General features: G+C 48.7%; 3 protein-coding genes across 3 annotated transcripts; 2 read left to right on the plus strand and 1 right to left on the minus strand.

Moving 5' to 3' along the window:
* Window positions 1-687: 687 nt before the first annotated feature.
* Window positions 688-2,518, plus strand: AO090026000257 (FAD-dependent oxidoreductase; the record flags this gene model as incomplete). Its single annotated transcript, XM_001821688.1, has 2 exons — window positions 688-1,470; window positions 1,529-2,518. The coding sequence occupies 2 exons, from the start codon at window positions 688-690 to the stop codon at window positions 2,516-2,518; spliced, it is 1,773 nt and encodes a 590-aa protein (XP_001821740.1).
* Window positions 2,519-5,671: 3,153 nt separating this feature from the next.
* On the minus strand, window positions 5,672-9,405 carry AO090026000256 (GTPase BMS1; the record flags this gene model as incomplete). Its single annotated transcript, XM_001821687.3, has 4 exons — window positions 5,672-8,971; window positions 9,035-9,124; window positions 9,182-9,252; window positions 9,348-9,405. 4 exons carry the CDS (start codon window positions 9,403-9,405, stop codon window positions 5,672-5,674), a joined length of 3,519 nt encoding a protein of 1,172 aa, XP_001821739.1.
* A 2,173-nt stretch (window positions 9,406-11,578) lies between these two features.
* Window positions 11,579-16,023, plus strand: AO090026000255 (uncharacterized protein; the record flags this gene model as incomplete). Its single annotated transcript, XM_023236141.1, has 6 exons — window positions 11,579-11,794; window positions 13,424-13,579; window positions 13,696-13,956; window positions 14,013-14,777; window positions 14,828-14,974; window positions 15,022-16,023. 6 exons carry the CDS (start codon window positions 11,579-11,581, stop codon window positions 16,021-16,023), a joined length of 2,547 nt encoding a protein of 848 aa, XP_023090967.1.
* Window positions 16,024-16,640: the final 617 nt, after the last annotated feature.

Raw genomic sequence — 16,640 nt, forward strand, 5'->3', positions numbered from 1 at the left:
AACCATAGTCTCTTATTGATGGAAGAACTGATTCTGAGATTTTGATATAGGAAAGAAATCTATAAGAAGTTTGGATCTGAGATCAGCATTGGCGATACCATCGCGGAAAAGGCGTAGTTGTACAACTTTAATCCTACCCATGCGGTCAACGAGATGTCCCTTCCGACCTATTGAATACCTGTTAACTATGACTAAATCAGACCCTCGTACTAGCTCCAGAGGCTCATCATCCACAGCCACCCTAGTGATATCTCCACGGGCTCAAACTGAGGTTTGCCGAATACGAGCTTTCCCAACAAGCTTGGTGCCGTCAAAATCGGCCAATGCATAATTCCCTTGCATATACGAAGATTTCAACGAACCACGGATAGCTGCAGATCAAGACCCGATCCAATGGTTCGGGATCTGACTTGTCCAGCGACCTGCTCGGATTAGGAAAACACTGCCCCGGGCCCGATAAGCTGTCCCGAACATAGAGTTGAGCAAGCGAATACGATAGGCATAGCCATGTGTCTGACAACGTAGAGTGTCGTATTGGGGCAAAAACAAGAACTTCTATGTTTTCTTCTGGATGTTAATCGGAGTTATATATATGGCGTCTGTGTCCCCTTCATGGAGGTGGAATCTCTAAAACAATTCAAATCTGCCTTCTCTTTACACAGCAAATCACCGGTCTGAACCTGCATCATGAAGTCATTGATTTGGGCACTACCTTTTATTCCGTTGGCATATGCGAATGGCAATTCTTCATCATGTCGCTGCCAACCACACCAGAGCTGCTGGCCCTCTGAACAAGAGTGGAACTCTCTCAACAGTTCCATCAACGGAAACCTAGTGGCAGTACAGCCTATCGCAGCCGTCTGCCATGAAGGTGACTGGGATAGTTCAGCCTGTAAGGAAGTCATGGCGTCCTGGACTAACTCGACCTGGCGAGCAGCGCAGCCCGGTGCCGTGCAATGGGAAAACTGGGAGTCTTGGCCGGAGCATAATCAAACATGCTACATCGAGAGTCCACGAAACACACCATGTGGGCAGGGCCAGATCTCCCTCTATTCGACACTCGCCAAATCAGCATTCGATATCCAGGAGACGGTGAAGTTCGCAAAGCAACATAACCTTCGTCTCGCGATCAAGAACTCAGGGCATGATTTCCTGGGCCGTGCTTCCGCCCCAGAGTCACTGCAAATCCTTACTAATGGGATGAAGGATATTAAGATGGTGGACAAGTTCACTCCTGCTGGTGCCCCACAGGGTAAAGATGAAGGACAAGCGGTTACGATAGCCGCCGGTGTCAGTCTGCAGGAGTTGTACGCTGCTGTCGCCGCGAATAATAGAACCGTTGTTGCTGGATCTGCCCACACGGTTGGTGCTGCAGGCGGGTATATTCAAGGTGGTGGACATTCTGCCCTGGGGCCATGGAAGGGGATGGCTTCGGATAATGCGCTTGAGTTCACCATTGTGACTGCCAATGTAAATGACAACAATGCCTCCCTGCTCAAGAAGGTCCATGCTGATCATACCACTGCAGGGAGATCTAGTCGTAGCAAACGAGTACCAGAACAAAGACCTATTCTGGGCTCTCCGAGGCGGAGGTGGAGGGACCTTTGGAGTTGTCGTGAGCGTTACAGTCCGTACATTCGACGACGCACCCCTCATCCTAGTCAACTTCAACATCACAACCTCAGCGGGGAATCCTCAATACTGGGATGCCGTGACGACGTTCCACGCATCTCTTCCAAAGATAAACGACGCCAAAGGCGGCGGATATTACTGGATTGCTCCGGATACCGAATTAACGGAGAACACCAGCGTCTCAGCAATAACCCAAACATTCATTTTTCCTAATCAAACAGACACAGCACAGATTGACCGTCTTTATGCCCCTCTCATTTCGAAACTGAACGGTACCACGGGTGTATATACCCAATACGCCTCTTACCCAATCCCGAGCGTTGGCTTCCTCTTTTCCAAGATCTTCCTCACTGGAAACTCCGACCTAGCGGGTGGCACGGGCTTATTAGGCTCGAGGCTCTTCTCCAGGGACCTCTTATCATCCAACAATGGGTCCAAGAAACTAAGTTCCGCACTGCGCTCTATCCGCGTCGACCCCGGCTCAGCCATACTCGGCCATCTCGTAGCTGGCGGCGCCGTAGCAGACAACGCAGGAAAGGTAGACAGTGCGCTCAATCCTGCGTGGAGGAAAGCAATTACCCATATCGTTATCCCCAGGGGCTGGGAGCCGAATGCCACTTTGGCAGAGCAGGAGGCCGTGAAAAAGAACCTCACTGATGTGGAAATACCGATCCTGAGATCTGTCGAGGGGACCGATAAGATGGGCGCTTATTTGAATGAGGCAAATGCTTATGAGTCGGAGTTTCAGAGTTCGTTCTGGGGAGAGAATTATCAGCGTCTGCTGGAGGTCAAAAAGAAATGGGATCCTGAGAGTCTGTTTGTTGTGAGAAGAGGTGTTGGGAGTGAAGAGTGGGATGAATGGGGTCTTTGTCGGGCTGCGAAGTAGATGTTTACCTCTTTGGGCATCATGTGTTGAGAGCTATTCTGGATTTCTGCTTTTGCTTTTCTCTTTGCTCATCCCTGTTTCTCTCCTTTTTATATCGAACTAGTACCGTCGGTTGAGCTCTTTGAGAAGATTGTATCGTTAGGTATTTTAATATGTTCTGGTTGTACAAACTCCCCTCTATTGGCTGAGCTACAGGAGATATTTAATGTACACCAGTTGCAGTATGATAGCATGGGTTACTGCCGAACCTATCAGTTAGACCCGGATTTACAGTAGCCACTGTATTCATAAAGCCTATGTTGCCATACCTCGCTGCCGCCGCTGCCTAATGATTGATTTTGATGACAAGAACACACCACAAAATTCCTCCAAAACCAAAACGGTACATAAGGCAAGCAGCCACATGGCAATCCCAATCCAAGTATGCGCCATGGTGATGTCGATAAACACCCAAACAATGCATTATGCACCATGCAACTTTAAGCATCCATCGTGCAAAACAATGGGGGAAAATGAAACATCGCTGAGATGATTAAGAAATCCAAAGCCAAAAGTGTAAGTAGTCATGATCCAAAGAGAGGGTTACGTCCGTGAGAACCGCCACTTGGTGTTGAGCGAGTGCTGACGCTGTTTGAGTGACCGGAGGGGTAATTCTTTTCATCCTCGCTGTCGCTGTCCATTTGATCCAACAGGCGATCGATTTCGTCACCGGCCTGAGCTTCTAATCCCACACCCGAGCCACGATAACCCGGGGGAGGCGGAGCCGTGTCCACAGTAATGTGCGTGTCTTGACTCCCAGGTGCGCTGTGCTTAGTCTGCGTAGGTGTAATGCTGCTATGTGTATGATTCGGCTGACTGCGGGAGGGCTGTGAATTGGAGCAATAACCCGAAGGGCCCGGACTGGACATGAAGAGTAGCGTCTTTATCGCATCTTGTTCCATGGACGAGTTTTGTGAATGGCTTTGCTGACTAGATAGGCCGTTGTACGGCAATGGACGGAGAGGAGGTGTCTCAGGAACCAATACCGTTTCTGAGCTGGAGTTTCGTTTTATTGTACTGATACTTTGCTGAGAATGATGCCGTCGATGGCGAGGGTAAGGGAAGTTCTGTGTCTGACTAGTCGGGTCGTTTGGGTTCGGGCGCCTGCGCCTACTGCTGTCACTTCTTGGAATGATATCTGCAGGTGGTGCGAGTTTCGCAAAACTGGGTAGTGAAGAAAGTGGGGTGTGCGATTTTCGTGGATCGCTCTTCAAAGATGGTGCTGAGTCTTCAGATCTGGCTGTCGGGGATAATCGCATCGGATCGTTGATTGAGTAGAGATGGGATCTTGGTAGTGTATCTGGTACAGACATAGAAGTAATCGCGCCAGGAGAACCAGGCTCCATCAGGCCTTGAATGTCACCTCCCCGTCCTATCCGTTCGAACCGCTCGGTAGCGGGAGTTGAAGATGAACGGTCACCATGAAGCAAATCCAACGGTAATTTGTTCTGGGAGCCCTGTGACCGCCGGCTTGCTTCGATCTTAGCCGCAGCGTAAGACAGACGTGTGCGAAGGTGCACAGACAACTGCGCTGGTATCAGCAATAGAGTTCAGAAAAGACGACCTACGGAGTCTCGTTACCGCTGCAATCCTATTTCCGTGCCCAGCCGAGTTAATGCTTTTAGACCGACGTCTCTCGGAAATGGTTCCACTTGAACTACTAGGTTGATCCTCCACCAATGGTTTGATAAAGCCAGTTGCACTTCTCTTGTGGCCCGCAGCTATCCCAGAAGGGCTTGGAGGTTCTGGAACCGCCGTGAAATTATTGTTGTGCACACTGGAAACGGAAGGTTTGGATGCAGCCTGCTTCCTGTCTAGCGCATCGCCTATGGTTATTTGGGTATATCTAGGCCGTATCTGTGATCTATCAGGGGAAGAGCGAGACCTCGTGGTCGGATACCCTTTACTCGATGATTCTTGGGAATGGGAGACGACGCCTGTTGGCGAGGCTGGAGTGGGAGCTCGGCTAGAAGCCACATGGAGTGTATATTCTGATGTAGGCTCGACCGTCGTACTCGCAGGAACAATTGAAGGCTGCGGCTCTGAAGCATGATTGCTATGCTGCCCTGAATTGGTTGAATCCAAACGGTCGTTCATAGGGTGTTTGGTATCATACTGCAGCGAAGAAGGCTGCGTATGTTGCACGTGTTGGCGCCCATGTAAATGCGGCAATCCGCTCATCCTGACTGAGGGGCAGCGAATCGCGCAGGACGCGGCCGTGAAGACTGGGAACCTTGGGGGTTCAGTCCACGACGACCGACGAGATACAGCTGTAGCAATGTACACAAACGGTAGGTCTCGCAATTGGACCAAGATGATCAATTGCCTAGCTGTGGCTGGTGTCCTCGAACCATAGAGGTGATCTTCAATTCCAAGCGCCGAACAATCTAATCTCCGCCCGGGTCATGGGTGTTGGCGCGGGAACGTCCAATGCGGAGCTATCAACCCTATTCCTGATACGCCGTTTACAGAACAATCGCGCTGCGCAAATAGCCTCAATTGGGATTAAATTCCGCACTTCGCTTGGCTGCAAGGGATGCCTATTTAGAGTCCCCTCTTCGAACGCAAGGAGTGACTTGTAGCGACGAACGGGGACAAGCACGTTTCGTCCCCACACGTAACTTAGTTCCGACACTTGCTCGATTGAAGTGAGGAGACACGGGTGAGGATTGAAAATGAAGCCAGAAGCACATGGAGCATACCGGGCTGAATGATCTTCGGGCTGTCAAGTCAAGTAGTATTTTGTTTAACCTTCGAGTGGCCAACTCTATTCCAGTCGACGCGTTCCGCGGCGCGGTCACGTGGGACATTCCGCCTGCATGCCCAGGCAAGCAGTACTTAGGTGTCGTATCAACAGCCGCACGTGAAGAAAAGCAACATGACAGCGGAAGGATCGGCTCCAAAAGAGGCAACGCATCAACACCTGACACTAACAATGACCCCAACCTTGAAGAATAAAAGACACATTCTATTCCTTGGTATATATCATCAGATATAATTCAACGCCATCCACCATGCAGCATATCAATAGATACATATGGGCATTATCCCAGAAAACGAACTTTTGCCATCCAATATACATGCAACGATAAAAAATTGCCAAGACATCCAAGGTTACTTGCGCTTCTTGCCTCCACCTCCTCCATCTTCGTCTGTATTCTTTCGTTTCTTGCCCTCTCGCCGCCAGTAATCGTCGCGTTCCCGTTTCTCCCGGGCTTCCTTCTTCTCCAAACTGTCGGCGACCTTGGCGCGATAGACCTGTCTCCGCTCTTCCTGCTTGGCTGCGCGTCGAGCTTGCTTGTCGTTCCGCATGGTGGTCAGCTTTTGCATAAGGTCTCGTGCCTTCTTCTCCTCTCCTCCAAGGACAACAGCCCGCTTTTGCATATAGGTCTGGTCCTTGTGCGGTTTCATCTTGGTGATCTGGGATTTGAATGGAAGGTCTTTAGCCAGCTGCCGTGGGACACGGAGGGGATTGAAATGGCGCTCTTGTCGTTCAATGGGACGATAGGCAGAGTCCTTCTGCAGGGGCGTTGGGATACCCTTCTCACGGCGCACTTCGCCGGTGAGACGCATTCCCTTCCACCCACTATCGCCTGCACTGTCTTCTTCTAGGTCAAGCAAGTTTGTTACCGGGTTGTAGAATCGATGTGGTTTGATAGGATACCACGCGCGTAAGAAGACAATGTCACTCATAAGAATCTTGTCTTCAAATGTCGCACGGAAGCAACCTTCGGGCTTGCTCAAAGCTCGCTTGACTTGACCTCGGATGCCAGATACGGTTCGAATCGCGGTACCCTCAAACTTGGCAATCTCAAGGGAAGAGTTGAACATATCCTTGATGAAGGCGGTGTTCTTGAAGATCTTGTAAGGTGTACCAGTCAACTTGAGCTTCTTCACAATATCCGTATGTTCATCCACGCTCAGCACTACTCCGGTTGCCGCGATTCGGAAACCTGGAGCCTTGTTGGAGAAAGATTGCACGCAGCAGAAACCGGTGTTTGGTGCAACGAGTGGCCCATAGAAGGTGCCAAAGCAGTGCATGTGTTCTGGCGTGTATTTAAGCATGCGGTTACGCGTGCGGTTGTCGGATGTGCTGTACATTGGTAGGGTCTGGAAGCGACGCCATCCGAGAGAAAAGATCAAGGGATCGTTACTCTTCAAAATCTTCTTGTGCCAACGGTGTCTCTTGATCCGAATCTGCACGTATCCAAATCGGTCTTCAGTGGGTGCCAGTCCACCGACGATGACAGGGTAGCGAGGATTGAATTTTGTCGCAAATTCGCAAGGTACATTTTCCAGAACGATACGGGCATAGGTTCCAGCCTTGAAACCTTCAGCTCTCGCTCTTGAAGCTGGGTCTAAAGTATCAAATTCGGCCCGGTTGATGTCTAGCTGCTTCTGCAGCTTCGCCTTCTGTGCATCATACCATTCATCTTCACCGAACTCTTCATCGCCTCCACCGTCTTGGCGTGAGTTATCCTTGGAGTTGGCGAAACCCTCACGGTCTTCCTCTTCAAAGCGCAACCTCAGCTCTTCCTTCTTCTTAGCGTTTCGTTCGCGCTCTGCTTCGAGATCCACGGATCCCTCATCGCCTGAGCCCTCTTCTTGCTCCTTCTCATCTGAGATGCCATTGAACACCTCGCCAGTCTCCAGGTCCTCGAAGTCTCCATCTCCTTCGTCATCCTCGTCAAAGGCATCATCAACATCCGAATCATCGTCATCCCCGTCGCCGGACAATCGAGCAGTGGCGAATCGACTCCGTAGAGATTCAATCATCTCTTCATCCCGCCATTTCCGCTCTAACTCCTCATAGTCGAACTCGGGAATGGCACGATATTCCGATTGCTCTTCCTTTTCGTTGTTGGTTTTCTTGAAGAAATCGTCGGCATCTTCTTCGATCTCCCCGTCGGCATCCTCCTCTTCATCTTTACCGGACCATCTCCGAATTACGTCAAGAGGAGTGATAGATTCGTCGTACATCATGCGAGACAGGTCAGCGACACGATACTTTGGTCTTTTGGCATGGAGCGCTTTGGCGTTGTCGAGCATTTTCTCTTTCCACCGAACAGCGCCATCCTCATCGTCATCGTCATCGTCTTCATCAAGATCTTCCTCGCCATCACTTTCCAATACTTGATCTTCAACAGACGAAATGGATCCGAGATCAGAATCACTGTCGGCGAATGCGATGTCCCCTTCGTCGTGGCGGCTTTTGCCCTCCTGTTTCTCCCTAAAGCTTGCTTCGAAGTCGGCAGGTGCGGACACGTCAATGTTTTCGTCATCACTTTCGTCTTCCAGCTCATCCTCATCATCATCCTCAGCGCTCTCGAAACCTTCATCTTCCTCTGCATGATCTCCTTCTCCATCCATGAATCTCGCATGTCTCCTGTGTTTCCTTCCTGCGCCCTCCTCCTCATCGTCCGCCTTCTCTATGGCCTCACCGCCTCGGAATAGACGGACACCTCCATCGGCTTCACCAAGGAGTTTACGTTCACCCTGAAGGCCAACGACGAGCTGTTCACCCAAGCCACGATCTTCATCTTCAGACTCGTCTTCTCCTTTGTTGAAATTGGATGTCTTGACGTCGATATACACAGCATCTTTATCGACCAACACACCGCCAACGTCAGACATAGGAGCGAAGAGTAACTTTTGCTTCTCCCCTAGCCTGCGTTTGCTTGCCTTGCCTGAGGCTTTCGCCATTTGTTGATCCATGAAGGGCGTGGGGCATGGGTCTGGAAGTGACTCAATGCCGGAGACAGTTAGATCACCCACTCCGGGTACATGCACTCGCGCTCCCTGAGCTGAGAAGTTTGTACCTCGTAAATAACCGTAGAGAGCTACTGTCCGGTCACACTTCGGATTCTCTTCGATCTGGGTCGGCGGCGTAATATCCAGAAAGCGATCTGCGAGCGCATAAGGGTGTGAATTGCGCCACACTAACGGCCTAGGGTTCTTCATGACCGACAGGAAACGGGAGAGGTTGTGTATTTCGCGATCGGGATACCGGCCATTGACGACACCAGAAAGGTAGAAGAGCTTAGCACCATTGTAAAGCTCGCTCCAAAAGCGATGCTTCAAGCGCTTCTTCGCCATTCGAAGGGTGCTCTGTTTCTTGAAAAGGTCCAGGTGGGTTAAGATGCCGAACACATTTCCTGGCATACCACTGGAAGACAAGACGTTCAGGAACTCCATAGTCTCCATCTCGAATCCATAGTTACCGTCAATCATCAGAAGCACAATATCGGCGATTTTCGCGACATCGATCATACTGGCAAGGGAATCGGAGGGACATTCGAGGAAAGTGAGCCGGCGCCGTTTGGATGTCACCACAGTCAAGGGTCCTTTGGGGGTGCTGAGGGTCTGTTTCGTGTAGCGACGGATCAAGGATTTAACGAGAGTCGTTTTTCCAACCTAATCGAATCCCAAGTTGTCAGACACTTTTTGATCCTCTGTATATCCATGTAGAAAACTTACACCCGGCGGCCCAACGATTGCAACGACAAGTGGAGGTGCCTCCTCAGGCACACGATCCACCAGCGGTACATGAAGTCTCTTTTCTTTAATCTACATCGACTGGTCGTTAGTCCCTGAAACCGTCGAGAATTGCCATTTAGCTCATACATCATGCGACCGCGCGCCAGCTTTATTTCCCTTTCCAGGATTCGAGAATGCGAAGGCTTTCGGATTAGGGCCTATAATCGCGATCTCCGCATCAGTAAATGTATACCACCGGAGAGAAATCAAAATGCATAAATTATCGCAATCAAATCCTATACGGAGTACATACCATCATGCTTCTTTTTCTCCTTCGAGGGTCGATGGACCCTGTTCGACTGGTTTTCCATTGTCGAGAAACAAGGTCAGCGACCTCTGAGAAAAAAAAACCTTTTCCCTTTGGACGACAGAACTCGTAGCAGAGTCGAGCAATCCGTGAGCAGCTTTAGGTAGCTTGGTCCAAAATTATTATCTCCATTTTCTTTTCTCGGGACGGATTTTTGCAAGCCCCGACGTCTTCCCGCTTGGAAACTAAAAGTTTCTTATTGTCGACACCTTACTGCCTGAGGTACTAAGTTTCTGATAAGAATTGTTATCTCTTACGTGCACGTGCTCTCCGGGCCGGGGTAAGTGAAGGGCCCACCTTATCGGTCCGATAGATAAGAACTATAAGAAAGAGGGTTCAGGATTCGAGGGATGTTGAAGGCAGTTTCTTGAAGTATTCAAGAGACATTTTTACTATTAAATTGTTTTTACTGTTTAGAAATAGAACACACCATTATTAGCAATGAACATCATGATATAAACGCTGAGACCAAATACTGGTTCGCCAGAACTTGAATATAATTAGAGGCTTACTATGATCAAGTACAAGTCGTTCGTTGGGTATCTTGTGGGCATAAGACCAGTTCAACTCCCAATCGATTCGCTTGCTAGGCGCCAAGCCGCTGATAAGTCACCCGATTTATCGTGGTACAGATACGCGTATGTGTGGACAGCAGCGCTGCGGAGTATTGTGGATGCTCCAAAGACTCTAATGTAAGTGAATGATAGATTTCCTGCCTGAGTTTCTGAACATTGAGAATGTGGAACTAAGATTATTTCATAACTTAAAGATATATATTGCATTTGCTCCCTTGAACTTACATAATTGAATATCAGCTCAATGCCTGAATCGGAACCTGTATTTCCTTTTGTTCTTCACAAAGTACAGCGTAGTTGTTAGATCATAGACCGCGAATTCTTCCGGACTTCTACATAAAAGGACCAGCCAGGTTACGACTACGGTGTCCCCGGAATATCAAAACAGGTGTTTCTGTGAGGGGCAATTTCTGCATGCCTGTCGCTTTTGCTCTGACAAAGACAGTCTACCAACCTCAGCCTTATGTGGGGTTGTCTCCACAGTCTGGAGTGGGTTAACGTTGGGAGATCTATATACTTTAACTCAAAAGTTAGAAGATAGCGTGTAGCTTATCTACATAGTCGAAGCATCATCCTGATGGAGTGTGACAAGGAAACTAACAAGTGGCGTTAGGGTTGTTTCTTCATAGGATGTGATGAACGAGGCCTTGTGATACCCTTCAAATCGAGTGCATTATTCAACTGACTTGGCAGTAAATGTGTCTACTACTCGATTTTAAGCTACAAATATTGGTGGTTGATGTCCGAGAATAGACCCAAAAAGATAATTGTTGATAAATAGGGCTAGTATATACATACATGCCCAGTACAAAGGGATTCATAAAAGAAGCGGCCTAGCTGGTAATTTGTAAATCAAGCCGGTAGGTACCAGAGCTGATTTAAACCGTAATCTAAATGAAACCGACGAATGCTGCAATTGATAAAGTGATAAGGACTTAAGACTGACGATCCATGCAACTAGGCTGCAGGGTAACAAGGCTAATTTAAGTGAAATATAAATGGAACATCGCAGGTCTTTAGTTGAGGCTGCCCGTTCGACCATCTAGACTATTTAGATTTTCCTTTTCACATTGTTCATTGGTCGAAACATTTTGACTTCGACGTGGCGAAGAGGGGAGAGGAAAAAAAAAAAATTCAAAAATAAAAAGGGACTTGGGATATCCTTATCATGACTTGATACGAGCGGTGAAAGTACCTTTTCCGTGTTTCCAACGACACCTTGAACCCACCATGAAAGACAATGTCGATTAACCCCCTCGAGCAATTTTGCAGTAGCGAATGGTAAATACTGCATTGATAGAAGAACCGAAATCTATACTGATGATCAGCACGTCAGACTCAAGCCGCGTTAGTTGATGTCTTATAGAGCGGGGACAACTTCCGAACCATCAAGATTTCGGGCCGGCAACCGGACCGTCACAATTGGGGTAATGGTTGAAGATGAGTTAGCGGGGTATTTGATAAGCTACCAAACTTGTCGGAGTGTCGCCGAGACGGGGTCAATAATAAAAGGATTGCGCCACCCCTCAGAGTGCTCTTATTTGATTCTCCCTCGTCAATCTCCATATCTCTCCACAAACACTTACGATCAAGAACGCAGCCATGGTTGTCGACCGTCGTCCTCCACCAGCATATACTGCTCCTCCAGAGTCAACTGTCCATGCTTCTTCTGAAATTTACAGAGCCATCTCGAACACCGCCTCAGACGCCTCTCAGAGAACCCTAGAAACATCTTTCACCATCCGTCCATGCTCTGGACAAGCATGGATTGTACCAGCTGGACATGTCTGTCGTCTGACTACTCCAAAGGGCCCCCAAGTGGGTGATCTGAACATATGGAATGCAAACAACCCCCGAGAGCGACTGTGGGCAGCGCGCACCCGTCAAATTCATGCCTCTCACGTATCCGTTGGAGACCGTCTTTGGTCTAACCTTCCATATCTCCGGCCGCTTGTTACCATCACGGGTGATTCACTTGGCGGCGGACAGCTCCATGAAGTGCTCGATGCAGAGGGTAAGCGGACAAAGGGCTTCGGAACGACGCAATGGGGAGGACGAGTTCATGATCTTCTGGGTACCCGATGCGATCCCTATGTGAATCTGCTGATGGGTGGCGAGTCATTCGACTTCCATTGCCATTCGAATCTTACCCGCTCTGTACTCCCATATGGACTGACGGAGCTTGATGTGCACGACGTTCTAAATGTGTTCCAGGTAACTGGACTGGATGAAGAAGGGAAATACTTCATGGAAACTTCCCCGGCGAGGCCAGGAGAATATTTCGAGTTCTTTGCCGAGGTTGATGTTCTGTGTGCACTCTCAGCTTGTCCTGGTGGTATGTGTCTCTTGTCACTTTAGCGGATTAGCGAATCGCATTATGCTAACCGCCGTGTTTAGGTGATTTGTCTAATTGGGGTTGGGAGGAAAAGGGCGAGAACATGGGAGCCACTACCCGTCCGCTTGGGGTAGAAGTGTACAAGTTGAATGACCCCAAGGTCCTGGAGAATTGGAAGGAGCCCGAATCTCCTAAGTATAGAGGAATGCATGGGTTGACGATGCCACAGCGTGAAAACGATGGATCAGGCTACGTGGGGTTGTAGTTGCAGCGGCGATCTGACTCGCTGTGACACCCAAATATGCTGTTATTGAACGCGCGTTGGCTTTGGCACAGAGAGAACTCTGTCTATTAGTAGACTAGAGAAACTCTTTATGTAATTGGTGAAACCTTAGTGATAAGGGTGACACAAGTACTTGCACCTGATACCATGTTGGCCAGAATCTAACAGAACCTGATGCACATCGAGAGCGCTGTGTTCTGGCCCAGGTCCAGCACGTGGCTGTTGACATCTCACATGCGTCACTTCATTATCTTGCAGGCTTAGATAGACTTAGCAAATTTGATTGAATAACTCAAGCATTGTGGCTTTTGAGGCGGAAGTTATCACGGAGGGTGATTTGGCTATTGGTGGTGATAAATCCCGCAAACGGGCTATTCCTCCACGAGCGTCACCCGTTGGCCAGAACATCAATCCATGTAGAACGAAGATCCCTGCGGTGGAATTACCTTATCGCCATTATACGAGCGGGTGGCAGCCTAGGTCCAGCTTGTAGTGAGATGCTAGAGATAAAGATGTCGCCTCCATTTTTTATATAAGGCTATGTTGGTCGATGGCGCTCTTAAGTGACGAAAGCTGTGATTTTCTGCTAGCAAATTTAATCATATATCTCTGGAAAGACTGTTAAACTAGAGTTCGACTGGAGTCTTCGTGAAGAACATCTAGTGTCCCCGTGAAAAAAAAAAAAGAATAGATGTATGTCAGCCACTGCTATATTCTCTCCTGACAATACTCCCTCCCCACCTCTTCGACAAGAATGTGTGCTTGTTAACATAGTTTCATTGCCGACCATTTGAGATATCAATCAAGCCACTAATCTCTTTTTGTGTAGCAAATAGCTGCTCCCTACACTGGGATGGAGGAGAACCGGGATTTTGAGAAAGGCGCTATAGCACAGAAGAGTCCGGAAAGCGTTGCACAGGAATCACATGATGACATTTACAATGTCCGGCCTTGGAACAGCCCTCTGGATAGACTCCAAAGCGCGGTAAGCACACTGGGCGAAACCGATGAGGACCCCGGGCTACGCAAGCCAGGAGATTACAAACAACCCCAGGTACGAGACACACGGGCGGAGTTGATTACCGTACTAAGTATCAACAGGTCTTCGGAGGAAGGATGCTTCTCTGGCTCGCCTATCAATCAATCGGTGTTATATATGGTGACATTGGGACCAGTCCTCTCTATGTTTACTCGTCAACATTCAGTGAGGCACCCTCCCGTCAAGATCTCATCGGGGTGCTCTCCATAATTATCTGGAGTCTGTTTATGATGGTGACGGTCAAGTATGTCTTAGTTATCCTTCGAGCAGATAATGATGGCGAAGGAGGCACGTTCAGCACATATTCCTTGCTGAGTCGTTATGTAAGACTCCCTACAGTTGCACTCCTGGTTGTAGAAGCTGACCTTCGCGTTACTAGATGAATATCACCAACCGTGATCCAAGAGAGGCCTCCCTTGTCCAAATGAAAAGACACTTAACGGATGAACTCGAACGAACAAGCAGGCATGTACGCCATCGACTCGAGTCAAGCAGTGTTGCGAAGCGCCTTCTCAAAGTCATGGGAGTATTGGCGGTTACCATGGTCCTTGCAGATGGCCTCCTTACACCGGCTCAATCAGTGCTAGGAGCCGTCCAAGGAATTGAAGTAGTATCACCCAATATTTCGAAAGGCACCATTATAGGCGTTACCGATGCTATCCTAGTCGTCCTATTCCTAATACAACCGCTTGGTATTACCAAGCTTACATTTGCTTTTGCACCCATTGTCATCATATGGCTCGGCTTTAACGCAGCTTTCGGCATATACAACCTTGCCAAGTATGACGCTGGTGTCTTCATAGCGTTCAACCCTGGGTACGCCTTCAGTTTCCTGGCCCGGCATGGAGAGGAGGGTTGGAGGATGCTTAGCGGGACGCTATTAGCTTTCACTGGAGTTGAGGCTCTCTTCGCAGATATTGGAGCCTTCAGCCGAAGAGCTATACAGATTAGCTGGCTAGGTTACGCCTTTCCATGCTTACTCCTAGCTTATATCGGACAAGCAGCCTATATTAGTGTTCATCCGGAAGCATATTCGAATCCATTTTTTAATGCCGCACCACCGGGCACGGTCTATCCTGCGCTAGTCATTGCAATTCTAGCTGCCATTGTTGCCTCTCAGGCCATTATAACGGCAACCTTTCAGGTAAGTCGACAATCGGCTTTTTAGATACATGTTGCTAAGCTCCTCATTAGCTCCTGACGCAAGTGATGAAACTGTCATACTTTCCACAGATTAAAGTCATCCATACCTCTGACATCTTTCATGGCCAGCTTTACATTCCGATAGCGAATTGGCTCCTTATGGTTGGAACAATACTTATAGCTTCCATCTACAACAATGTACGTCTTGATTTCCGTAGTCAAATGCCAATGCTGACTAGCTGCAGACCACATCTCTGGGTAACGCATATGGTGTCTGCGTTATGTTCGTCACATTCTTCGATACATGCATGGTCTCGTTAGCAGCTATGTTTGTCTGGCGTATCAGCCCCTTCATCGTGCTATTCCCCTGGCTCATAGTTGCTTGTCTGGACGGTGCATATCTATCTTCCTCTCTCATGAAAGTCCCCACTGGCGCCTGGTTTACCATCGCGCTTGCTACGGTGTTGGCCATTCTGTTTTTAATATGGAGATTTGGGAAAGAACAGCAATGGTTTGCCGAGGCCGAAGATCGCTTTCCCACCTCACACTTCGTCTCCAAAGATCCGGATGGCCAAATACGTCTTACCGATCGATATGGAAGTACCCCATTGAGTATAACAAAAGGTCTCGGGATCTTTTTTGACAAAGCCGGGGAGACCACCCCAATCGTGTTCAGTCAGTTCATTCTCAAGCTTACCACCATGCCTGCTGTGATAATCTTCTTTCATCTACGCCCGATCGAAACGCCGTCGGTGCCAGCGGAAGATCGCTATACGGTTTCCAGACTTGCGATCCCTAACTGCTACCGTCTTGTTGTTCGCTATGGATACAATGACGAGATCATCACGCCTGATTTGGCGAACACCATCACTCAGCAGGTCCGCAGGTACTTGATTACAAGATCGTGTGATCAAGCTGATCCATCTACATGCACACCTGACACTATGACGAACAAGAGTCATACTAGCTCGGTAAAGCGGTCCACAACATCTGCAACTGGGGAGTCTTCCATGGTGGACGGAGGGCGGTATGACACTTCATTGACAAAGCTCGAAGATGCGTACAACCATGGGGTGATTTATATCACCGGCAAGGAGCAAATGAGGATCAAGAAGAGTAAGAATTACTTTCGAAGAATAGTGTTATGGATCTTTTTATGGATCCGTGAGAATACGAGGGCGAAAATAGCATCTCTTGGGTTGGCAACGGAGAAGGTTATTGAAGTTGGCTTTCTCAAAGATATATAATTAGTGTTCAGAGTAGTGGAGTTATGCGATTTGTTGGCAACACCAGGAATGCAACGTATGCATCTTCATTTCAAACTGGCATAGTAAACTCTGCAACAATCCCAAATAGTCGCATAAGGCTGGCAGCAATGCACAGCCTCGTTGCCTTACAAAATGTGCTGATGACGTAGCCTCAAGCATCCTCATTGTTTGAGGGCAGAATACTTCTGGATTGGGGCGGTACCTGAAGCGGTGAGGCGCAAGCGCAAGGAAGTGGACGGAATATCCACCACGTGACATGTCCCGCCCAGTTCATCGTCATCGTCATGGTAGTCCGTGTTACCCCACCATCCGTCATGCATGTCACTGAGGAGGCGTCTGTTGTACAAAGACACTGCCACAGGCGATCCAAAGCCACAAGAGATATGGAATAGATAGGTCTGCAGGTGTAAATGATGTAGAGTTCTGACGACACTGTGAAGTTAAAAAGGACATGAAACAATAAATACTACGGAAATGACGGAGTAGGAAACCTTGTCACGAGGGGAATGGCCCAAATGGCGCGATTCCAAGGAACTGACGGACTGAGGCAACAGCTTGTCCTTCCGCGCTATCGGGCGAAAGTCACATTTCACCCC

This window comes from Aspergillus oryzae, chromosome 3 (assembly GCF_000184455.2).
Source record: "Aspergillus oryzae RIB40 DNA, chromosome 3".
Classification (NCBI taxonomy): Eukaryota; Fungi; Ascomycota; class Eurotiomycetes; order Eurotiales; family Aspergillaceae; genus Aspergillus; species Aspergillus oryzae.